An 11172-nucleotide genomic window follows, 5' to 3' on the forward strand; every position below is an offset into this window, starting at 1 on the left:
AGAAGTACTGTTGAGCAATCATCGAGAGGGAAGCATGCTCCAGGCTTTATGCTTGATGCCCAGTTCACTTGCTCGTCGAAACTTGAAAACTGGGACATTTTCGCTTGTAGTTAATCAAGCTGCCTCATTCAACGATTTAGCAAATCAAAAAGTCAAGAGTTATCTAGTTCCGACTACTATTTGAACGCAGCAATAGACTTCGGCTGCTGAACTTTGACTGGCTTCAAGAAGAAAACGAACAAAAACGTCACACAATGTTGTTATATGCGCGAATTGTTTCGAGAGGGAAGCATGCTACAGGTTTTATGCTTGATCACGACAAGCCACCTCCTACCTTCCTGTGCATGCTTGATAAAATCTCTTCTGTGGAGATTTGGTTCCAAATATTGATTCCTCCAGCAGACCTGACCTTTTAGTGTGAAGTTCGGAAAAGGGTGAGAAAATAACGGCAAACGTGGAATATAGGCAATGCATTATACATGTATTTTCATAGCATTGTAATTGTGTAATAATGAATAATTAAACGAAGGGATGGGCAAAGTAAGGGACCTTTAATTGGGGATTCAGATGGTATTCTCCAGCTGTGGGCAGCAGATGTGTAGTTGAAGGAATAAGCGCATTTATCATGGGATAGGCTACGCTAGCTATTCTAGGCTATATGATGTTGAAGCCCTTTGTTGCATTTAATTGGTTGCTAAATTAGGCAATAGACAATTTATTTTTCCCCTATTCAGATTCCACTTGAATTGGTATGATGATTTATTATACTGTCACAATGTTTGTGGCTTCAATGTTCAAAACGGGAACTAGTTGATCTCAATAAGTTGTGGCTTAATAATTAATTTAGTGACCGGAGTAGGCTACTAGAGAGGAAACGTTGTTTTAGCCTCATTACTCATGTGGTTGTTCGCTCGAACGGAAGACCTGTATGACCACCGCGGCTCGAACTACCGGCGGGAGTCTCTCATCGTTTCAGGCGGGGGAAGAGCGTTCCTCGTGCGTCTGCATCATTTGGTAGATGAGACGGAACCTTAGCTCTCGAATAGTCAATGGGGGGCAAGGAAAAACTGAAGTGAAATGTAGAAAAACGTTGAGCGAAGCGGGTAAGAATCCATCTTTTCTTTTATTCTCACAGTCGGTCTAATTTTTAGGTATAATTAAAAAAAAACATATGCTAAGGCTATACAGACATGCTTTTTTGTTGTTGCCATAATGCCATTTAGAATATAGCCTATTATATTTGTTGGGCTATATTACATTAGGAAAAATTGTGACAACAATCATTAATTTCTGAACTACTGCTTTTTAACTAATGCTTCAAAAACAATATTCACTATTGATGTTCAATGAGAGGATAAACTCTGTATATTTATGCTAACTCACTCTGCATACATGTTAAGATAAACTTAATTTGTATCATGACACCCCTCATTACCCCTTGTCTATATTTGATTTAGTTCAATGAGATCTCTTTGGGTACCTATAGCCAGGATAGAGTTGAGAGTGCCAATTTCAAGCTTCAACACATATTTAAGGGACTGTATGTATGCCTTCATGTGGTGGCAAATTCAATACATTGTTGCTGGAAGTGTCTCAATATGTCCCTATAATACATTTTATAGTGTCTTAACTGTCTTGAATATTGCCAATTGCTTAACGTTTTGGAAGCCTTGTGTTTCACATACTAAAGAGGACTAAGTAGGCTAATAAGTAGTTAATGATGTACAGTATAGGCCTAATGGGTTTAAATCTGATTCTGGGGCATTAACAGCATGCTATGTTAGTCTAGCACATCATTGAATTGATTCCAGTCATATTGATTCTTGAAGCACATTTTGTGACCAGATGTACTGTATGCCTAACTTTTATTAGCCCATTCAATTGCATTGTTTGTTTATTTGATAAACGGTTCACTCTAGATCACAAGCTCTACAATAGATCATCTGTACCATTGATGTAATGAGCCTTGGGGTTTTGTACATAAAGTTCAGACACATAAAGAATCCTACATTAACCACCATCCATTTGGTAATTATGTTTTGATTAGGGCTATATCATCACAGAATCTGCAGTGTGACTGTCAACATAATCATTAGAAACAACCCTGGTTAAGCCCCAGGCAGAAGTGGTTTATTCAAGTTTGATTAGACAGAGACCTGTCTCTTTCTAGCTTATAATCACATAGGGCCTTGAACTAAGTGATAATAATCATCCTAAGAACCTGGAGGCTACTTCATTTAGAAGAAAAGATCACTTCATTACTCACTGAATATAAATCTGTTGTGGTCCATCAAAGCTAAATGCAAAAATAACATGAGAAATATTGAATTTATCATCTCAAAGGTGCATTTATGCACGATGGGTGAATGGGAAATTACACCCTATAACAATAGTGTCAATGATGATGGGGATAATAATAATGACCATGTGTTATTTCATCTCAACTCAAGAGTTTGCTGTGCTTTGACTGTGAAATTGATATTGTTGCAGTTAAAGAACATGGGTTGTCTTTGGAATGGAATGCTGATCTTATCCTGAATTGCTAGTTCCCAAGACATTAATTTAATCCTATCCAATTGCTCTCAGGAGCGATGTTGTAGCCTTGGGCTAAACATCCTAGTAATCAGTGTTGCTTCCTTCTCTTGACCTCCGCTCCCCCTTTCCCCCTTCCTATTTCCTGCACCTCAAGTCTTTCTTCATCCTTGGAATTGGAGTCCAGTCGTATTGCACATCACATATTAGTCAGGAGGTGGCAGTGGGTTAAATACATATGTCAATGGATACTGTACCAGTACCTATGCTGTAGGACAGCTGACCCTTTGACAGATGACTCCTCAAGCTATCACAATCTTTGTGGTACGCTTGAGGTCATAGTCAGACACAGAGTAATGAAGGGGAGTAATTTTCCGCACAGGAGACATCTAGCTCTTGGATTGTGAGAGAGGAAGAAATATATCCATTGTGTATGCTACCCAGTTGAGGCGGCCCAGCAGGATTCTGTCCTTGACATTAAGTACCTTCTCATGTTTCATTCGGATGGCATGTCATTGACATGGTTATTGTCATGGAAATGTGCTGGAACGGGTTGTCTTTGGTATGGGGAGTCAAAATGATATCATGAGGCCTTTTGATGGTAACACATTTCAGCGTTCATCCATGCTGTTTGCTTGATGATATGGTGTTAATACATCGTTAGTTATGAATGCTAGTACTCAAGTAGACAGGCGGATACATTTGCATGTTTTTCAGTCACTGCCTCTTGAAGCTCTCTCATCATTCATTCTCCTCTGGTTTGCAATAGTCTACTCTAATAAATCGAATTTCAGTGTAAGCACAAGCGTCTCAAGATCCTAAACAAAGATCAATGAATACTGCAGTGATAGCCAAGGCTAAGTTTTGTTTTGACCAATTTAAAATGTATAGGCATATCTAGTCACTTACTATCTTATTTTTAAATTTATTTCAGAGTATATTGTGTGTGCACCAAAGTGGAACCCATTGAACCTATGTTATAGAAAGCAAAGATTAAATTACATTTCAAGATTGTTTTACATCAAAAAACACTGATGGTTTTACTTCAAAAACACACTACCTAAAGTGGAACCTAAAGTAGAGTATTTTCCTGCTTCCAGCTATTTTCAGAGCAGGAGTTAACATGGTTGCAAAGACGAGTCCTTTATTTATCCTGGGTTTATTAAATAACTGCATTCACATTTGGGAAATCAGCTCAGTGAAAGATGTCATCTTATAAGTGTTGTTTTCTCTTTCAGACAGCAAACAGACTGCAATCAATGTTCCAGCCTTTAATAAGAATACTGGTATGATGAAAACCCCAGCAAACTTAAACATACAATAAAGACACGTTAGATAGTATATCATATTGAAGTGGAGGGAAACACCATACTAATACTTCTGGATCCCAGTCTACAAAATAAGTTCTGGCTTCTATCATGGAGGTGTCCCATATGAACAATAGTAGTCATCACGCCTGGTGGAAAGAGATGCCATGGGGCGACACAGATGAGTGCCCCACCTCCATGAGTGGCACAACCTTCCTGATAGTTGCCTACAGTGCACTGATTGGGGTGGGCCTTATCGGTAACATCTGCCTGGTGTTTGTCATCACACGGCAGAAGGAGATGAGGAATGTCACCAACATATTCATCGCCAACCTGTCAATTTCTGACATACTCATGTGCATCGTGTGCCTGCCAGTCACCATCATCTACACCCTAATGGATCGCTGGATCTTGGGGGAGGCACTCTGTAAGGTCACACCCTTTGTCCAGTGCATCTCTGTCACAGTCTCTGTCTTCTCCCTCGTCCTCATAGCCATGGAGCGCCACCAACTCATCATCCACCCCACTGGATGGAAGCCTGTTGTGGGCCACTCCTACCTGGCTGTAGCCATCACCTGGCTGGTGGCCTGCTTCATCTCTCTGCCTTTCCTCTCCTTCAACGTACTCACCAACAGTCCTTTCCAGAACATTAGCCTCCCCTTCAATCCCTTCACTGACCACTTCATCTGTATGGAGCGGTGGCCCTCAGAGCACAAACGACTGGCCTACACCACTTCCCTGCTGCTCTTCCAGTACTGTCTTCCCCTCATCCTCATCCTGGTCTGCTACTTGCGCATCTTCCTGCGTCTCAGACGGAGAAAATACATGGTGGAGCGAACCAGGGACAACCGCCAGAAGAAGGCCAAGGGGTCAAAGAGGATCAATGCCATGTTGGCCTCCATCGTGGCAGTGTTTGCCCTCTGCTGGCTCCCGCTCAACATCTTCAACACCGTGTTTGACTGGAATCACCAGGCCATCCCATCCTGCCAGCATGACATAATCTTCTCTGCCTGCCACCTCACAGCCATGGCCTCTACTTGTGTCAACCCCATCATCTATGGCTTTCTCAACAGTAACTTCCAGAAAGAGCTCAAATCTACCCTATACCGCTGCCGCTGCTGGGGGGCACCAGAGAGTTATGAGAGCTTCCCTCTCTCTATTGTCAGCACAGAGGTCACTAAGGGGTCGATCTTGAGCAAAGGATCGATCAGCATGAATGTATAGTCCCAACCCATTCAGATAGGGAGAGCGAAAGTATAGAACTTGTCATTGTCTTGACCATGCATTGAAGGTTGTCTTGCTGAGATTTTTACTGGAGCAAGGGTTGACAGGGTTTGTTCAAATGATTCACATGTCAATGTTTTGTTTCTTAGCAATCAATGGTTGACCTCTTCCGTGGGAATGGAGATAAAAGTGAAAGTAAGAGAACACTGTGCCACAACAGTCATTTTACAGTGTTTTCAATTAGGTATGTGTTTTTACACCTTAGAGGAAGTTGATGATTTTATGACGGTGCAAAGGTCTTCTTCACTGCAAGCACTGGAGTAAAAGGTGTGCTAAACACCAACATAATATTGCAATGTATTATTTGAGTCGCGACAGAGCAGTAACATTCAAAGTTGGGGTGGGGTCGCGAGTGATTTAAAAAAAAAATGCAACAAAAATGTACAATTAATTTATAGGACAAAATGTATGCATGCATGAATGTAAGTCGCTTTGGATAAAAGCACCTGCTAAATGGAATATATATATATATATATATATTTTTTTTTTTGAGAAAGATAATTTGAAAAGGAATATTGAATTGAGTTAATGTATTTATTGATTCTCTTAATTTTGATAAGGGAGATGGAAGTTATTTGTTGATGTAAAAATAGAAATGTACCGTATTTTATTTTATATTTATTTTTTAAAGGCTGTCATCAGATTTGAGGTGTGGGGTCGCAGAAATTCTGGCCAAAAAAAAGAGGGTTCCTGCTTGAAAGGTTTGAGTACCACTGCTATAGAGTGTAGCCAAATGTGTTGTCATGATAGTCAAACTTGCATGGCAGCACAAAAGTCTTTAAAATTGACTATAATTGAAGGACTTTTAAATTGACCTTCAACTCCTCTTGGGTTCCACTCACAAAGTCATGTTTGAATAATGTGAGATTTTCAGATTGTCCTTTTCTCACATTTTACTCCTGTTAATCCTGGATCATGGATAGCTACTGCTATAATTGTGTTTTTATAGAATTCGCTATCCTTTCAACCCTCCTTTGTGCAATTCCTTCCCTCATGCAGAGACTCATTGAATATGCATGTTAAGGGATGCCAATTGCTAACCACTTCCAATGGTTCATTCATGATATCGATGTGGGTTTAAAGGGATAGTTCTCCAAAAGCATGTGTTAATGATTTCCTTCATAGATAGGAATCATGTGATCTTTACACCGGCAAATGACTTGGCTAAGATCACACCATGTCAATAAAATCCTCATAACTGGTTTGTTTGTAAACAGACCCATGACAGAATAAAGTTATGGAATTTGTATTGAAACAAAACTTTGACAAGGACTGACATTGAAAACTAGTGATTTAAGGCACAGTACCTGTCACTGACATGTTTTGTACCTACCAATGTTTACTGCCAAATATATTACTGTGCTAGTGGCTGACTTTGATAATAAAATGTGCCATGCAGCAACCATACATCTAGGGCCATATAACAAAAGAATAGGGGCAGTAAATGAATACACTGTACTCTGACAGCAGCACATGGAATAATATCCTGCTGTATATCCTTGCTCTCACTGAGGTCCACTGAGTCTTTGTATGTACAGTAATAGATCTGGTGTGTAGTTTAGCCCTGTGTGGTGTGTATGGTACCTGATATGCCTCTTGTATGGCAATGTGGGATAATTGGTTTATAATATAAATGGGAATAAATCATTCCATCTGTTTACCCTCTAATCTACTCTTGTAAACACATTTTCAGTCATTCCATTTGGCAGTTACAAGAATGATTCTCCAATATGACCAAACTGTAACTCATTCATGAATGTTTGCAATATTTCCCTTTGCGGGTAAAATAAAGTTCAGTATGCCATATACAGTAAGTATTTGCAAATATCATGCCATGTTTTCTCTAAACATTTGTAAGCTGGCTGCCTTTTCTTAAAAATATATAATTATCAGAACATTTCTAGGATGTTTTAATAATTTGAGGTCATAAATTTGGATAATTCAAATTTTGTCAGATACATTTAAATATATGTATGGCTCTGCTTAATTTTTATCCAATGTCTGAAGAAGGTTCTCTGTTTACTGGGTAGTTAGCGATGAGCCTTTATAAGCCAGATAAAGTTTTGTACATTCTATGTATTCCTTTCTGCAAGGTTAATCTTTATCAACAAAAAAAGTTAGAATGCCAAAAGATGTTACAGTAGCTTTACAGAAGATAAATAAAAAAAGTTGTATTTTATTGCATTTCATGTTTTTCTTTCTTCTTTTCTGTAGGTGCCCTTAGATATATCAAAGCAATGTCTGTCAGCATATTCTCCTTTTCCCCAATCTATTTCATTATGATTTAGAGTGAATCTTTCACAAAATAATACATTTGATTTTGTGGTGCACTCACATTTTCTACTACCTTAAATTGCAGCCCTGGTTTTACAGCAGTCTAGTAAATGCTATCCACACCCCAAAGGGAAAGTGTTTATGTTCTTAAACATGAGCAGACAATGTTGAAGTAAGACTGTGTGACCCATACCTGTAAATCAATATCACTACCAATGGGAAATGGTTGAGATCTGTACGTGAAAGTATTTATATTAAAGGTTGACTCTAATGAAACTGAAAGATCCACCCAAACTTATTGTTTTCACTTTTTGCAGGGTGCTATAGATAAGTGTCTTCCAAATAGATGAAAATAAACATGTATAGTGTGTTAATGACCATTTGTAGCCAAGCAGTAAAACTGTCACAACTATACTGTATCCATTTCTAATTTGTTTATCGATTCTTATTTGGTATCTTTTTCTATTCTGTTTCCACTCACTCACTCACTCACTCACTCACTCACTCACTCACTCACTCACTCACTCACTCACCAAATACAGTCAAGAATAAAAATGTCAGATTCTCAAGCATTCTATTCCTCCCCCTTACTCCTCTCACTATCAATCCCTCACTTATACAATACTTATGAGACAACATATTCTGTAAAAAAGCTAATTAATAAGTTGTTCATTGTTCACAGATGAGAAAGCGGTCACATTCCTGTGTTCTTCAGTGAGATATGATTACAGGGTTGAGTTTGACATTCTTTTTCAAGAGTCACATATTTTCTCCCAGAAACAGAAATCTGTATCAATTCATGGGTTTACTTTTCTTATCACTTATCCTGTTGGGGCCAATATAGATACTTCCAAATAAGCCGAATCTGCATTTGCCCTGTAAACAGTTTGCTCAGCTGATGTTTTCTGTGGACTGTCAAGAATAGTTATGGCAAGTGTGTGTATGTTAAATTATAGGGTTATGTGGGTATTTTGAACCCAGGGAAAGTGATGAAACAACCACACTGTCCCTTTTCCTTATTGGAGCAGGTACACAACATATTCGTAAACACATGAGGAATGATATGTAGGAAGTCTGCACTAGCCCACCCATCCTTAGTCTGAAACAGCAGGGATCGCCCAGTCAAATGCCATTGGTTCAAATGTTAATGAATTCCCACCAATACCTCCTGTGGTCACAGAACAAAGTCACATTGGCCTGTGTGTAACCTCACTTCTGTGGAAGAAAAATAGAGGGATTTGTAGTGTGTTCTTTTTTTGTTCTTGGCAGTTGAATAGGTCATATAAAGCACCTCTGCCTCTTGAATTCTAACCCTGGTATTAGACATGCAAGAACGTGTACCTGCATTGAAACAGTCACCTGGGGCCATACTCACATATTGGCTCAGTCCATATTTACCAGTTCCTCCATGTTGCTTTTGAATTGTCCTAATGCCATATTTTTTTATTAGGCATTTCCTGATGCCCTTATGCCCTGGTTGCTCTGATAGCTTTAGTTGCTTGGGGAAAAGTGTGGTCAATAGATCTGTTATGACTAATGGAACACAAGGACATTTGTAAGATAACCTTTGCCACAGAAATATTTTTCAGAGATCATCGCACTCATCTCAAGATGATGCTATAGCAGAACGACTCATCTGTGTCTTTGTAAACACTATCTTAATAAACATATTTTAGCCAAAATTGTCTTGTCTCCTTGTGCTGTGTATTAGGGGTAATGACAGTTGAAAGCAGCTGCCACTTGATGAGTCTCATTTTCCCACATGGGTGGCATTTGACTGTGCGGGTCTTGGCCTTCATTTACGTACCTTGTATGGATCCCCCCCCCCCCCCCCCCCCGATAAAACTGGAACATGAAATTACAGAAATCACAACCTGATTGCCAAACATTGTGCCATAGCACCTCGCCTCTCAGCGAGAGTGGCGAGGTTGATTAATCAGCGAGGCTGATTAATTTATGTGGTGCTGCTGTCTATTGATGTTTCCAACTCTAGAAGGTCTGCTGGTAACAACAGTGGGTACCACCTGTGCTTTCAACACAAACACTTTTGTATACTGATAATGTTTCTATCTACACGGTAAAGAAAGGTCTCAGTCACCATAATGAGAAATAATACACAAATCGAGTAAATAAAATAAATGGGTGAATTACAACAACTTTTGTCGTAATATTATCTCATCTTATTGGTAAAGTGCATTGTCAATGTTTGCCTTTATATTTAATCTGTGGCCTCTCCATCTGACCTTTCCCTCTTTATTCATGAGAGTAGGACTGAGAGGTAGACCTTGAAATGCTGCTGTGGTTGCCTATTTATTGCTTCTACAGGGCTTCCAGTGGGTTGTCTTGTTGTTGAAGAGCACTGCCTATCTCCTCTCTCATTGGACCCTCTCTGACAGAGAAGCCAGTCCAAGCTGCTGCACTTTTAAGATCAACTGGCTCCAGTGATGACAGTGATCTTCATACCTCTACTGTTCTTCCACACATCTCTCGGTTGAGCTTGAAGAATTGACAAAGGTATCAGAGGGCAGAAGATCATCCTCCTGTAATGTTATCAATTTGTAGGATAAAACATTTAGAAGATAGCATGTTTTACTAGTGATTCATTGAAAGTTGTTAGATCTGGCCACCGGTACCCTTTCATAAATCATTAGGGGCATGCCACCTCTAACGGTGGGTGGTAAGTCAAATTGTGGTTGGTAAGTCAAATTGTTACAAAGCGTTCTGGGGGAAAACAATTATCTCTAGGCCAAGGTTAATTTACAGTGTTGGTAGTGTCATCGAGACAAGGTTACATTCTCCCACTGTAGATGGTGTTAAAACACCATAACATGAAGAAAGAAGTTTTAGACAAGGACATTTCTGTCTGTGTGAAAGTCTTGAGATTGGTTTAGCAGACATCTCATTAGTGATAGGGTGCCCACCAAAGGATACAGATACTCTCTCTTAGTGTATTAACTGCTCTGGTGGCTGGCTGTATAATCACAGAGAAAATTAGATCCATCTCATTACCTTTTACATGAAGTGGTTGAAAAGAAAAGCAGGTCGAGTGCATTGGTCCATGCAAAATGTGGAGAGTAGAAATAACTTATGTAAAGTAAATTGAATCTGTCAGACTAAAAGAGCATAACCAATGCCATTTAGACTCTTAATATAGCCTGTTTTAGCGAATGTTTCTTACAGGTCTTTCTTACTATCCTCTAAATTCTCAAAGTAGGCTTATATTGTTTGACAACATAGTGGCCTGATTGATACATCTGCAAGTAAGAAAAGTGAAACATCCCATTTGTAGTCTTGCTTATGTTGTCAGAAGAAAGACTGGCACTCTTCAGTAACTGTGGGAAGACACTATCCTAATTGTAAAGTCCCACATTCCACGTTATTTCAGTGCCATCTGGTGGTGCTGTAGCCTAATCGAAACAGGTTTTTTTCAATTTGTATGGAGATATCAGATAAAATAAAAATGTTAGTGTCAGTCATAACTGGTAATTGCATGGTTTGAACACATTTAAATTTTGAGTTAGGCCTAACTAATCTATTAACATAAATTATAGTAACATGATGTACAAAGAGCTGACCTTCCTTTAATATTTTGAAGTGTACAATAATAAGAACGTCTGGTCACTGTCTATCTAAAAGAAGTTACTCAGACAAATGTTTTTCAACGTTTTGCAACGTTGTGCCCGTACGTTCCTTTGTAGCGTCAACGTTTCACTTGCAATGGCTTGCGATTGGCTTATGGGGCTGTACGTAGTCTTCGACTGTACGTCGATTAGCT

General features: G+C 39.2%; 1 protein-coding gene across 2 annotated transcripts; it reads left to right on the top strand.

Moving 5' to 3' along the window:
- The first annotated feature begins 253 nt into the window (after positions 1-253).
- LOC135541196 (neuropeptide Y receptor type 1-like) lies at positions 254-7302 on the top strand. Of its 2 annotated transcripts, none has more exons than XM_064967312.1 (2): positions 254-434; positions 3771-7302. In XM_064967312.1, the coding sequence occupies exon 2, from the start codon at positions 3951-3953 to the stop codon at positions 5061-5063; it is 1113 nt and encodes a 370-aa protein (XP_064823384.1). In that variant the 5' UTR covers positions 254-434; positions 3771-3950; the 3' UTR covers positions 5064-7302. The 2 variants fall into 2 exon arrangements, with proteins under 2 accessions (XP_064823384.1, XP_064823378.1); XM_064967306.1 differs by lacking the exon at positions 254-434 and adding an exon at positions 441-1103.
- Positions 7303-11172: the final 3870 nt, after the last annotated feature.

This window comes from Oncorhynchus masou, chromosome 1, assembly GCF_036934945.1.
Source record: "Oncorhynchus masou masou isolate Uvic2021 chromosome 1, UVic_Omas_1.1, whole genome shotgun sequence".
In the NCBI taxonomy this organism is placed as follows: domain Eukaryota; kingdom Metazoa; phylum Chordata; class Actinopteri; order Salmoniformes; family Salmonidae; genus Oncorhynchus; species Oncorhynchus masou.